Genomic DNA, 14,575 nt, shown 5'->3' with positions numbered 1-14,575 from the left:
TCAGCTGTTAATCAAAAGGTGGGCTATTCGAATCTCCCCAGAAACACCACAGAAGAAAGACCTGGCAATCTACTCTGAAAAAAGTCAATCATTGAAAACCATATGGACCACAGCTCTACTCTGACACACATGGGGGTGGCTATGGGTCAGGACTGATGTGACAGCACTTACCAGCACTCAAACAAAAGGTCCATGATGACAGGGGTTAAATTAGTTTGTTTGCTACTATAGTGCTAACATCTTGAAGTGTGCTGTTTAACTGCTAAAATTTACATTTAAATTAAAATCAAAACACATTTCAAGCATGCAATAGCCACACGTTGGATGGCACAGTTGCAGGACATTTCCAACTCCACAGAAAGTTCTATTCATAGGACATTCAGGGGCCATTTTTTCAGACCAGCTCACCCTTCCCTTTAGTTCTACAGCACAGAGCTGATCTACAACACTGGCACATCGTAGTCAGATCTCAAGAAGTATTTCTTTAATAAATGAACAAATGCATGAGTAACCAATGTGTTCAGCTTTCTACTGGCCAAGCCTCAAGACAAAGCCATCAAACCTCTATCCACATGACTGAATCTTTTTCCCAGTGATGGATGGATGGGTAAAACCAACAAGCAAAACTTCAAGCAAACCAACAGAATGGTTGGAGTGTGTTTTTGCCCAATGAGTGTCAGTAGTTGGGTGAAACGGTCCAGTTGCTCTTGCTTTTGTCCTGTGACCTTTTCTCCAGCTTTTACATGGATGTTGTGACCTTCCCACATCCTTTCAGAAACGTCCTTCCATATCTGAGCCAGCCAGGATAGTTTCCTAAACTGGAGATGAGGGCATGGAGAGAGAGAGAGCAGCTGAGGTCTCTAGACTCATGGAAAGAGAAAGGCTGTGTGCTGGCGGCCAGGTGCTGGTGGCTGGGAGGCAGGGTTGCAGAATGGGTCCTTTGGTTGTTTAATTGATTATATATTCCTGAATGTTTTTGTGTATTTATCCCCCCCACTCCCCCGCCAAAAAAACAAAAGGAATAGAAGCAAATACTGTCGAGTGATGATGCACAGAGGAGATTGTAATCATTGCAACGAAACAATGAATGTAAAACTGATATTCCCCCATGTTAATTATTACTCAATTCACAATAAAAACTTAAGAAATATATATATAAAGTTTCCTAAACTGACCTGACCAGGAACTTTGGTGTTTTTCAACCGACTCCCAGGAGAATTTCCCGAACTCCAGTCTCTCAGTTTGTAGGATGCCCTGGGCCAGCCCTAAATAATGACATACTACATGTTCATCAAGTTGGGTTCTACGGACTAGTTTGGTGAATAGTGTCTACAGTCTTAAAACCTTGTGAGTGGCTAAGATCCAACTACTTGTCTCTTCTTATCCAAAGCAAAGAGAAAGAACGAACCCAACAACTCAAAGAAAAATGAGTCTACAGGCCAAACAGCCTACACGAGCCATGGTCTTATCTTCCCTGAGACCAGAATAAATAGATGGTGCCTGACTCTCACTATGGACAGACCATTCCATTCAGGGCCACAAAAGATGAACCGAGAGCAAGGGGGGAAATGCGGAACCCAATCTTCAGTTTCGTAAAAACCAATAATAACAGCAACAAAACAGACCTATTGGAGGGGTTGAAGCTGGAGGACTCCTCCTCAAGATTATTGTCCTGAGATACTTTTCAAACATTTAATTGAAACTAACCCTGAGGCCACTCACCTTGCTGCTAAATGCCAAGTACTGTGCCCTTTAAAAAAAAAAAAAAAATCACCTATCTGAAACCAAAGGTCAACAATGACTTTAAAACAAAAATGAGGGCAGTCAGATGAATGAAAATGGAACAACCAGAATGGAATCAATGAGGATGTTCACAACCTTGTGGAATGACAGTGAACGACCCTGTGTAGAAAGGGTTGGATGGGGATGTAAATTCTTGTGTAAACATTTACCAAAAACACAATAAAATATTTTTTAAAGGCAAGCAATTAAGTCTACAGTGTTGTCCACCCTTCCATGTAAGCCTAGAGTCCGGGAATGGAGACAGAGAAGAGCAAGCAGAATTTCTACAAAAGCGGGACTATGCTTTGTCAGCCTGAAAAATAACAGGGCTGAGGAAATGTTTATTTTGCTGCTGGATGCAAACAAGACTGTTAACGGCATAATTACTAGCGTGTTTTTTTCCTGTAAACACCAGCCTCAGCAAACACACCCTTTCAGGCTCCCACGCCTGGTACATGGGTGTGACTTCCTGGGTGGTTTTAGCCCAGAGCTGTGAGGTCTCCACACTTCCAAAGAGCAAATGTGGTTGGTTTAAATGTTGAGACACTGGCTGGCAGGGATGTACAGGGCCCCCAAATATGACGTACCAGGAAGTGCTGAGTTTGACATATTTTCCCATCATGGTATTTACCTCATTACTATCTATTTCTGTAATTATTTCATAAAGAGCCCTGCTGGCTCTGTAAGATTAGCACTGGGCTCCTAACACCAAGGTGGGCAGTTCAAACCCACCGGCTGCTCCATTGGAGGAAGATGAGGCTGTCTGCTTCTGTGAAGATTGCAGCCTCGGAAACTGTATCTAGGGTCACTATGAGTTAGAACAGACTTGATGGCAGTGATAATTAGGTCATGAATGCCTCTCTCTCCCATCGGACCTGTCATTTTTAAACCCCAGGTAAGGAGCTATCATGCTTGACTGCTAACTGAAAAGACAGAGGTTCAAGTCTACCCAGGTGTGCCTTGAAGGAAAAGCCTGGTGATCTGCATCCACTGAGAAGTCCAGATGTACTCTGACACGTGGTAGAGTCAGAGCCACTGTTGTTCACTCAATTGCAAGTGCTTTTTATTTTATGTACGAGAATCGATTGGGTAGATAGAAAAAATATATAGATTTCTGCCTCCCACAGGATTTCATATTCATTCAATTGGTCCAGGGTAGGGCCCTGATGCTGGAACCACAAAGAACATTTCTGAGTATCAGGTTGCACATAGAACTCTGGAGTACCCATGTAGAGAACTGAGTGTGAGAGGATCCTTCTGGGTGTCTTGTCTTTTTAAAGAGCACAGATTCCTGGAATGAAGAGTCCTGGAACCCTTGGGAGCTTTGAATGACTGGGGTTGCCTGTGGTAGACCACAGAGGGCCACATTCCTGTGGGAAAACAGTTTTCGGATGATTTTCTCTGAAACTCCACATCACTCTTCTGTCCTCTTTCTTCCACTCTCTGAGAGACACCATTGTCCAGCTCGCCACCTGGCTGTTCCTGTTGAGCCATCTTTCCTCGGCACATTCCCACGTGTGATTCCCTCCATCCTGGTCCAGCCAGACCCTCATCACTTCACACCTGGCTGCCTAGACTTTGCCAAGGCCACATGGCAAGCAATCACGGGTCCGTATCAGAGCAGCAGGGCCAGGAATCAAACCCACGTGGAAGGTGAGACTCGGCCACTGACCCACCAATTCGCCAGAACCACCTCCGCCCGACCTTTAAACCTTCTTACACAGTGGAACGTGGGTTTGGAGGGATGGAGATTAAGAATGCCTATGTTGGAGTCCTGGTGTGGTGCTGTGGGTTAATGCACCAAACTGCAAAGCAGTTTGAACTGCAAGGTTGGTGGTTCAAGCTCACCAGCTGCTTCTCGGAAACACTATACAGGGTCGCTATGGGTTGGAACCAACTCGACGGCACTTAACAACAACAACATGTGGGAAAACTTCCATCAGAGACACAGTAAGTGGGTAGACAAAAGGCTGTTTGCAGGATTTGGCTATATGTCACACTCAATCTGCCCCATGTCAACACCGGTCTCTAGGATACTGAAGAGAAGTCTAGCCATCTGCTTCCTGTCATCACCAGCTGGCGTTTCCTGTTGGGGTATCTCGGGGGCCGCTCCCAGTCTGAGGCTCTGGTGGATCCCACGGTCCATCTTCAGGTTTACAATCAGAATAACGCAAACGCACCCAAGGTGTGATGCTGCCAGGTTAGACCCTGTTGCTGAGGGTCCCCAGAGGAGAAGTAGTAGATGTTGAATTTAACTTGAAAGATTTCCACAGACACACGCATTCACGTGAGCATATACACACTACATGTAAGAACAGGGAGGGACTGGAGATGCACTCAAGTCTCTTTCCTTCTCATCTAATTTGCTCCAGGACACTATTGTTAAGTACCTTGGAATCAGTTCCAACTAATAGCAGCGTTGTATAAGGGGTCCCGAGGCTGTAAATCTTTTTAGGTGGGCTTGAACCACCGACCTTGTGGTTAGCAGTCCAGTACATATCCTACTGAGCCGCCGTGCTACCTCCCAGGACACCAGGGAAAGACAAAAAGTGTGTTCTTTGCTATAAAACCAAACCAAGCCATAATGCAGAACACTATTGATTTCATCCTCCTCGGTGGAATCTAACTAAAGCATGCTACTGTAGTTCTCTGCTTTACTAAATAGATTATATTGAATAAAACGGTCCTTGGATGGTTAAATCATTTGGAGATACCCATATTCATTGTATTAGATGTACCCAACACAGCTCTAACCAGAGTCTACATGGGCCAGGAGATAACAATGGCTGGATTCTTTAAACACACCTAGCTTGCACGTTCGACGGACAGGAATATTCTTCCCATTCACAAATGAATTGTTGCTATCCTATCGTTCTTGAAAACTCAGTCTTCGCAGCCTAACTTTGGGCTTCCCACTTTGGGTAGAAATGATAAATTTGGGGAATATTAAAAACACACTAACAGATGTCCTGGAGTCCACTCCAGCCCAAGGTGAACTCGAATCCGTCAGAGTAGAACTGGACAACATGGGGTTTTCAGTGGCTGATTGTTTTAAGTTAGAACGCCAGAACTTGACTCTGAGGCACTTCTGGATGGACTCAAACCTCCAACCTTCAGGTTAGGAGACAATCATGACAATCATGCACTAGTCAGGGGCTGCAGAAATATTTTAACCTTGCCTATGTTGTTGTTAGGTACCATTGAATTTGCTCCACCTCATAGCAACCTTATATGTAACAGAAAGAAACCTTGTATGTAACAATGAAACCTTATATGTAACAGAATGAAACAGTGCCCAGTCCTACCCCACCTTCACAACTATTTTTCTGTTTGAGCCCATTGGGCACAATATCTTGACAATGTTGCACTGCTAGTCATAAGATTTTCAGTGACTAGTCATTTGGAAGTAGTCCGTCTCTCCTTCTTTCTAGTCTGTCTTAGTCTGAAAGCTCTGCTGAAACCTGTCCACCGTGGGTGACCCTGATCATATTTAAAATCCTGGTGGCGTAGCTTCCAACAACACACAAGCCCCCAGAGTACAACAAACTGACAGATGAGTGGTGGAACAGTATTTACAGCCTGTATTACTGAGCACTTCCTGTATGTCAGCGTTCTGGTGTGATGCTGTGGATAAGCACTGAACTGCAAGGTCGGTTTGAACCTCAAGGTCAGTAGCAGTTCAAACTCACCAGCTGCTCCTCAGAAACCCTACACAGGGTCACTATGAATCGGAACCAACTCAATGGCATTTAACAATACCAAATAATGACAAAATGTGTGTCAAATGCTGTGCTAAGTGCTAACATGCAATATCTCATTTCGTTTTCCAACTAAATGACAAAGCATGCAATGGTTTACTGTGGCTGCTATTTATGTGAGTAAATCGGGAGGCAGAAAGGTAAAGAAACTTGTCATAGTTCACCTGGACGGTCCGAGATGGCATGGAATCTGGACCCCGACAGTCTGCATCCTGGGTCAGAGCAAGTCTGGTGACCAGTAAAGACCAGAAAGTCTTTACTGAAAGGGGAAGAGTCATGCCTCAGTTAGGGCTGGGTCTGGAGCACAGGGAGGTGATATCAAATCTTAGAAGAGTTCAGAACACACAGGCCACCTTGGGTGGGCTCGCCTCTTGGTCATCATCCAAGTCCTCAGAACCTTGTAAGAAGATTGTAACTTGGGTCCACCCCTTAAAGCAGTTCTAAGTTTGCTCATCTTTCCTGGGGTAGGAGAAGTGATTATATAGGATGCCACAGATGAGGTGGCAGATGGGAAGTGAGTCGATCAGAGTTGCCCAGGAGACAACCATTCATCTGCAAAATTTGTATGTTTCTGTGTGGAGTGGCTTCACAAAAACAACAGCAGAAAGAACCAGCAGTGCTTGATGCGTAAGATGTCTCTGGCAGGGGGGTTGGCAACGTGGGGTGGGCAGCAGAGCTGGGGGCACCATGGACATAATAAAGTGCAGCGCTAGTAGGAGAAGACTGGCAAAAACCCAGACAGAAGTGACATATGAGAGCTAACGAGCTATCAATATGATGACTCTCTTCGGAACCCTACGGGCTGAAATCAAATGACATATTGCATTGGGCAAATCTGCTGCACAGGACCTCTTTAAAGTGTTCAAGAGCAAAGATGTCAGTCTGAGGACTAAGATGCGCCTGACCCCAAGCCATGATATTTTCAATAGCTTCATATGCACGTGACAGGTGGACAGTGGATAAGGAAGACCGTAGAAGAATTGGTGCATCTGAGTAATGGTGTTGGAGGAGAATATTGAAAGTACCATGAACTGCCAAAATAGCAGACACATTTGTGTTGGAAGATGTACAACCAGAATGTTCCTTAGAAGCCAGGATGGCAAGACATTGTCTCTCATACTTCAGCCGTGTTATCCAGAGGGAACAGTCACTGGAGAATGACATCATGCTTGGTAAAGTGGAGGGTCAGTGAAAGAGAGGAAGACTCCCAACAAGATGGACTGGCACAGTGGCAGTAGCAATGGGCTCGACTGTACAGGACCAAGAAATACTTCGTTCTGTTTCGCATAGTGTCGCTCACTATGAGTAGGAACCGCTGTGAGTACGGCACCTAACGAGGACAATTCCATAGTTACATGACCTCAGACAAGTCACTCTTGGAGCCTCAGTTTGTCTGTCTAAACAGGTTTTCTGTGAGGGCTGAAAGGAAGAGTCTGCACATTATTGGCTATTACTAGACAGCATTCACAGTTCTGAGGTATTTGTGATCTTAGTCCTTTCATGAAAGATGAAGGGAGGGTCTTTGAACTCACCCTTGCCCTGTTCTTCTCTAAACTCACCTCTTCTCATTTCCTTATTTGACTCCCCCCATTTAAAAATTCCTCAAATGCAACAAGCGCTGCTCTGAACCCATGCCTAACCTAGTCTGTTTCCTTTGTCCAGGACATTCGTTTTCAACTGAGGGCAGTTTTGCTCCCAGGGGACATTTAGCAATGTCTGGGGACATTTGTGGCAGCTGAGTTAAGCATTGGGCTACTAACCACAAGGTCAGAGGTTCAAACCCACCAGCTGATCCACGGGAGAAAGATGAGGCTGTCCGCCCTCAGAACCCTTAAGGAGCAGTTGCACCCTGTCGGAGTTGGAATTGGCTCAGGGGCAGGAGGTTGTTTGGGGTTATAATGGTGGTGCTGAGGATACTACTGACATCTAGTGGTTGGAGGCCAGGGATGTGGCTGAGCACCCTGCAATACACAGGACAGCTTTCCAATGCCATTGGGCTGATTCAGAGGCCTCTTTGAGCCCAGATCATGCCCCTTCTAAATCCCTTACTCACAGTATCTTCCTCTTCTCTGTCCTTTTCATACCTCAAAGGATGCCTCTTAATTCAATTTGTCCCACTGTATGGATTCTGCTCATTAACTGCCTGAACATTGCCCAGCACATTAGTTGCTCAGTTAAGATTTGTTGACTGACTGCCTGAATAAACAGACCACAGCAAGTGAATGAAAATCTACCTGGGATGCATTACAGGGTGGGGAACGTCTAAGGTCCTCAAAGTCATTTGGTCTGGCCCAGCCATGGCAATTGTAGTTTTAGCCATCACTAAGTGCCGCTGAGTTGATTCCAACCCACAGCAGCCCTGTACTGGGTTTCTGAAGAGCGGCTGGTGGATTTGAACTGCCGACCTTTTGGTTCAAAGCAACCTTACAGTCTAGTGCATTATCCTGCAGTGCCACACCAGGACTCCAGTCATCACATTGCTGTTGTTGTTAAGTGCCACTGACTCAGTTCTGACACAGAGCAACCCTGTATAGGGTTTCGGAGGAGCAATTGGTGAGCTTGAACTGCTAACCTTGCAGTTAAAATCGACTTCGTGGTACAGCGCGTTAACCCACAGTGCCACACCAAGACGTTGTTGTTAAGTGCTGTCAAGTCCATTTCAACCCATAGCGACTCTATATAGGGTTTCCAAGGAGCGGCTGGTGAGCTTGAACTACAGACCTTGCAGTTCAAATGACTTTGCAGTCTGACACATTAGCCCACAGCGCCACACCAGGACTTCACCAAGACATTAGGGGTGAGTTAATGAAACATACAGGCTTACTGTTAAGTTGAGAATTTTGTATGGCCCACAAATGATGTTTTAAATTTTGGCAGAAAAAAGGTCCCTCACCCGGCTTTAAAATCACCCCTTTAATCCATGCATCCCTGTGAACAAATGGAAACAGGTCATGTGTCCAGATTCCTATTGTCTTCTCACACTCAAGGGGGCCGGGTGCATCATATCCAAACAGACCAGAGATCGTGTCTTGTCCCCAGCCCCTACAGGCCATGGGGTTTCCTGTAAGGTGATGGAAGGAAGCCATCAAGCCCAGGACTGAAGAAAGACATTAGGGACCACACTGAGAAGGACATGGAAGAAGACACTTTCAGCTTGATAAAGATGCCTCCCATGCCTGTAACTTATTTGATCTTGATTTAATACTCTACTCTTGGAAATATGTAACCCAGATACTTGATGACGTAAACAGTGATTGTTAATCAAAATCCCAAAAAAGACCAGGCTGACTGGCTGAACAGTGGAACCCCAGAGACCAGGTCCTCTGTCACTTTTCAAGTCTGGAACAGAATTCACCCCCATGGCTCGATTTTCAGCCAAACAATAGACAGGTCTAAATAGGGAGCAGTAACACTAGGGAGGCAGGGAGGTGTGTACTTTTTACAATAATCAGTCATTTGAGATGAAAAGGGCAGCATTTGCCCAAGGACAAAGTTCAGATGGGTTAGGACAGAGAGAAAAGGAAACAGGGAATCAGGGAGGAAGTGGGATGAGTGATGTTGCATTGTGGGTGATACAATGAATGAGATGAAACAAACTGTGTGAGAATTGTTGAATGGAAACCTGATTTGCTCTTTAAATCTCCACCCAATTCACAATAAGAAGAAAGACTGTTAAATTAGACAATGAACAAGGCAGAACAAGGAAAATGGATGCATTCAAATTGTATTACTGGCAAAGCACAATGGAGATAGAAGGGACTGTCAGAACACCGAACAAATCAATCCTGGAAGAAGAATGCCAGAATGTTCCCTGGACGGTGAGACCTTGTCTCACACATCATCAACAGGGACCAATTACTGAAGAAGGATATCATGGTTGGGAGAGGCTCAGCAAAATTGAGGGAGATCTTCAGTGACATGGACTGACCAGTGGGCTCAATCCTAACAATTCTGAGGATGCCACAGGACCAGGTAACATTTCATTCTGGTATGCATAAGGTTGTTTTGATATGAACAGGAGTCAACCCAAAGGCACCTTACAACAACAAGAAAAATATTACTATTATGTTAAAAGAGAGACTGTATCTTCTAGAGACATATGCAATTAGAGTGCCTTGCATTTGCTTCAAAATAATCCAGGATTAGGAGAAGAGAGTGGGAATCTGGAAAATACAGAATCAGCCATAAATTAATCATCATTGAAACTGGGTGAAGGATATGCGGGGTCGATTATATTGTTTTTGGTACTCTCTGTGTATATTTGAAAATTATTTCTAGTATAAGTTTCCATGTTGTTTACTTATTTATTTATCTTTCTGTTATGCTTGGGTAAAAGTTTCCAGAGCAAATTAGCTTTTCATTCTTGCTGATTACAAGTGTATTACCTTCTCTTGTTTTTATTTTCCTTCCAGGATCTCCAGAGGGGTTTCCTTTGCTTTTGGTCTATTATTAAAAAACAAATCAATGGTTGTGCAAAGGGAGAGAGAGAGACCTTCCTGCTGGCACGTGGGATTACTATGGCTGCTTCTGTTTCTACCATTGCAGGTGGCCGACTCTCCTCTACCACAGGCCCAGAGTGGGCCAGTCTTTAAGTTATGGTGGTGGCAGTGGTGGTTGTGTGCCATGGAGTTGGTTCTGACTCACAGCGACCCTGTACAGGGTTTCTGAGTTCAGAGCAAAAAGCCTCATGTTTCTCCCGTGGAATGGCTGGTAGTTTTGAACTGCTGACCTTGAGGCTAGCAGGCCGACTCGTAACCATGAAGCTACTAATCTGTAGTTTTATGTGAAATCTCCCAATTTTGCTTGTGATTCATTTGTTAATGTGTGATAATGACCAAGCAAACACATTCATGGTTTAAGATGTTTGTGAACCTGCCTAGACTATTTCAACCTAATCTCATAGGTCCCTGGGTGGTACAACTAGTGCTTGACTACTAGCTGAAAGGCTAGCAGTCTGAACAACCACCACCCCGAGACACCTTGGAAGACAGGGCTGGTGAAATGCTTCTGCACACACAGGTCACCAAGAGTCACAAATAACGTCATGGAAACTCACAAGAACAACACATGAAAAAGAGTTATGAGGCCTGTCTTAGAGACTGAGCCACCGCCAACCCAACCTTCCTTCTTCCAGACTTGGCCCCTTCCAATTTAACACCTAAGTGAGACCTTGCTTACTCCTCTGCTCAAAGCATGCCGATGACTGCCATCTTGCTTGGAAGCGAAAACCAGAGTTTAAACTCTCCATGTTCAACTCCAATGACGGCTCTACCCTTCACTTACTCTGTCCCAGCCACACTGACCCCTGCTCTTCCTCTAGTGCAGAAGGCCTGCCCCTGTCTTAGGCCTGGACCACAGTTCACCTCAGCCTCATTTGCTCCTTTACACCTTCTTACATTCTCTGCTTGAATGTCACTTTCATGAGAACCATCCTGGCCACCTCTTAAAACTGCAGCTCCCCTCCACTTCTGTCCTGGGATACCCTAGGCCTTTGCCCTGCGTTGTTTTCTGACACACTCTTGTACGTGTTACATTTGCTGTTTGTCTTCCTGACTTGAGTGGAGGCTCCGGAAGAGTAGGGATTTGGGCCTCTTTTGTGAACCGTTCTATTCTAGACCAAGAGCAGCAACAGCGATTTGGGTCTATGGTAGAATTCTCACTTTCTGTGTGAGAGACCCAGCTTTGATTCCTGGCCAATGTACCCCATTTGGAGCCACTACCCATCTGTCAGTGGAGGCTTGTATGTTGCTACGATGTTGAAAAAGTTTTAGTGGAGCTTCCAGACCAAGACAGACTAGGATGAAAGATCTACTTCTGAAAATCAGCCAATACAAACTCTATGGTTCACAATGATTGGATCTGCAGTCATTCGTGGGAACGACACATAATAGGCAACGTTTTGCTCCATTGCGCACTGGGTCACCATGAGCAGCTAACAATAGTAGAAACAGTAACAGCAACAACATACCCTAGAATGGGGTTGGAGAGTTGTACTCAAGAATCATCTGCCAGGTGAATGAAGGACGGAACACGCATATGTGATTTCCAGGCCTAATCAGAATTCTCTTCTGAGGCTATGTCTAAGTTCCTCCGTGGCATCTAGCTGGGACAGAGACACTCTGTCCAGACAGGAAGCATCCTTCCTTTGCATTCTAGTTGTTACACTATGAGCAGAGTGAGCAAGGGTCCCTGGACACCAGACCAGGCTTCCGGGAGGCACCTGGCACCTTACCTGATGGGGTAGTCGGCTGCGCTGAGGTTGATGAAGAAGTCCCAGGGCCAGTCGGTCATCTCCAGCAGGTCCCGCATGCTCTGCAAGTAGGTGGTCAGGAGACTGGCGCCCCCCCAGATGGTGGTCATTCTCCAGGGAGTGACGCGGACATTGACGTACTGCCTGGTGAACTGGAGCACTTGCCGGTGGAGGTAATTAGAGCGCTTTTCCAGGAGAGAAAGGGGACAGCTGACAACATGGGAAACATAGACTTGCCCCCCTCCTCATCACCCACCTCTGTCCTTTGCCTCTGAACCACAGAGCTGATTCAGTCCTGGGCCATCCCTCTGCTGTTGGAAGCTTGCTACTCTACCCTGGAATATTTGGCCCCACTTCTGAGCTAATGGGCCACTCGGCTCCGGCTGGTGCAGGGGACTCTACAGGTGGTTTGAGGTAAGATAAGAAATAGTGTTGTGTGGAAAGCTGGTGAGTATTTTGGGGCTTGCTGCCCCTCCCCCACAAAATGTTGTCCCTCATCCCCCTCTTCTATGCCAGCTAGAAGCAGATACTTTGGATGCTGAGAAGTGAATAAGTTGATTTGAAACTAATGTGCATTCCTTCTGCTTGTTGACTAAAGACACAATGACATCGTGTCAGTAGATCACTGAAATCTCTGGGACAACACAGACACCAAGGTTTCTATAATAAAGTTTTATTGGAACACAGCCACGGCCACTTGTTTAGTTATTGTCTGTGACCGCTTTCAAGCTACACAGCCAGAGCTGAGTCTTTGCAACAGAACACACATGGCCCATAATGCACAGGGGCCTTTACAGAACAAGTCTGCCACTCTGAGACTGCTATCCCCCAAAGTATGGGAGTGGCAATTACAGGGCAGGAATCAGTCCAGTGAAAAGAGGTACATTCTACAGTATTTATGGAGAAAGCATGATGTCATAGCCAGAAACTTTGAAGCCCCAACACATATGTGCTCTTTCTCTCTGATCCACACACACGCACACACACTTTCTCTTCAAACACACACACATACATATACACATAAGCAAAGACACTCTCTCATACATACACCCACCCTCTCATCCACACACACACACACACACACACACACACAAACACACACACTCTTTCTCTCACACACACATTATTGGTACTGACTCACCCTCACACGCTCTCCCTCAAACACCTTCTCTTTCTCACACAGACATTCACACAGTCTCACTTTCACATCTTTTCTCTTACTCTCATTCTCTCTCTCTTACACATCCTGGTCTTTCATATCCTGTCTCTCACACACACATCCTCTATCTCTCTCTCTTGTCTCTTACACAAGCTCCCTCTTTCTCATTCTCTCTCTCTCTCCCTCACACACACAACAACATGCTCTCTTTCTTTCATATACTTTCACTCTCTCTCACACACACACATACATATTCCTGACAGAGGAAGCTGTTCAGCTATGAACCTTCCTCAAAGGGAGACACTAGGGACATGGAATAGGGTCTCAGGGAGGGACAGGCAGCCCTGTAGAGACAGGCCAGCATGGCATGATTGTAAGGGCTCCTCACCTTGTCCACATGGATGTAGTAGAAGTGGTCTTTGTGGTAGATGGCCTTGAACATGCGTTGCAGCTGCCGAGAGGCGCGGCCATGGACTACCAGGACAAAAGCAATTCTGACCGGGTTGGCTGGCATGTATTCCACTGAGTCCTCATCCCACTGAACGTTCTTGTTGGCTTTACCTGAGGAAAACCCAAGAGACCATAGATGTGATGAGAAGCTGGGTGATCCTTCATGGGTCAGGGAGAAAACGTGATAAGAACGTACATTTTGGCTCAGTACATAGGAATGACAGTCCTTGCTAATTTGTTTTACTGAGCACTGATCTGACCTTGACTTTCATTCTCTCATTTAATCCACATTACAGGCTGGCAAGGTGGTACTCCTATCCCCACGTTCCAAATGAGGAACACAGATGATGAAACTGCACTCAGGGTCACACTGCTCTAAGCAGGGAAGCTGAGATTCAACCCAAATCTCTCTGATTCTGAAGCCTGTGCCCTCAACCACTAGTCCATGCTGTACGACCACACCTAGAACTGGGGAAAAGTTTGTAACAGGTTTGCTTGTTAGTTAATGGGATGCCGTATAGACTAGGAATTGCAGGCACTGAAGCATTGTCAGGGGCACTGCAGGGAAGACTCTGTGTTAAGTGGGAAACTGACACTGGTGATCAATAAAGGTCATATCTTTCATCCACCACCCAGCTATGAATTCACCCACCCCACCTCCAGCCAATTTCAACTACGTAGCCCTCCAAACACCCAGTGTATTATCCAACCAGCCATCTAGCAATGCATCCCCAAGCCTACCATCCCAAAGACCCACCATTCACTCACATATCCATTCAACCACTCATCATCCTTCCTTAAAACCAACCATCCATTCATTCACCCATCCAACCAGCTGTCAACCCACTGGTCCATGCAATATTAAGCTAGCCTATACTGTGGGTCAGCTGCTGTGCTAGGTACCCGAGAAATCAAATATATATTTAAAAAATATTCCTTGCTTCTGAGGAGCTCTCAGCCAATTGGAGGGAAACACAAGGCGGTGTTCAATTGTTTTAGGACAGAAGTCTGTTCAGGTTGTTATTGGAAAGCGAGGGAAAGGGCGAGAGCAAAGAGACTTTAGGCCAAAGCTTCTGAGACCCATTTCCTCAAGTTTCTCAGATGAGTTCTGTGGTCAGTCAATAGCTGCAACCTTGGAACTAATTATCACTAGGGCTCTGGTTGATGACAGACTCC

The 14,575-nt window shown here is 45.6% G+C and overlaps 1 protein-coding gene across 1 annotated transcript in view; it reads right to left on the bottom strand.

Annotated features, from left to right (window-relative positions):
- LOC102817568 (xylosyltransferase 1-like) overlaps positions 1-14,575 on the bottom strand; it is a 159,113-nt gene that overhangs the window by 84,035 nt on the left and 60,503 nt on the right. The window contains exons 3-4 of the mRNA XM_006872000.1: positions 13,338-13,510; positions 11,773-11,975 (exon numbers count right to left, since the gene is read on the bottom strand). Of these exons, the coding sequence (XP_006872062.1) occupies positions 11,773-11,975; positions 13,338-13,510 (376 nt within the window). The remainder of the gene's footprint in view (positions 1-11,772; positions 11,976-13,337; positions 13,511-14,575) is intronic.

This window comes from Chrysochloris asiatica, unplaced genomic scaffold (assembly GCF_000296735.1).
Source record: "Chrysochloris asiatica unplaced genomic scaffold, ChrAsi1.0 scaffold00178, whole genome shotgun sequence".
Taxonomy (NCBI): Eukaryota; Metazoa; Chordata; class Mammalia; order Afrosoricida; family Chrysochloridae; genus Chrysochloris; species Chrysochloris asiatica.
This window is presented reverse-complemented; position numbering and strand designations above follow the sequence as displayed.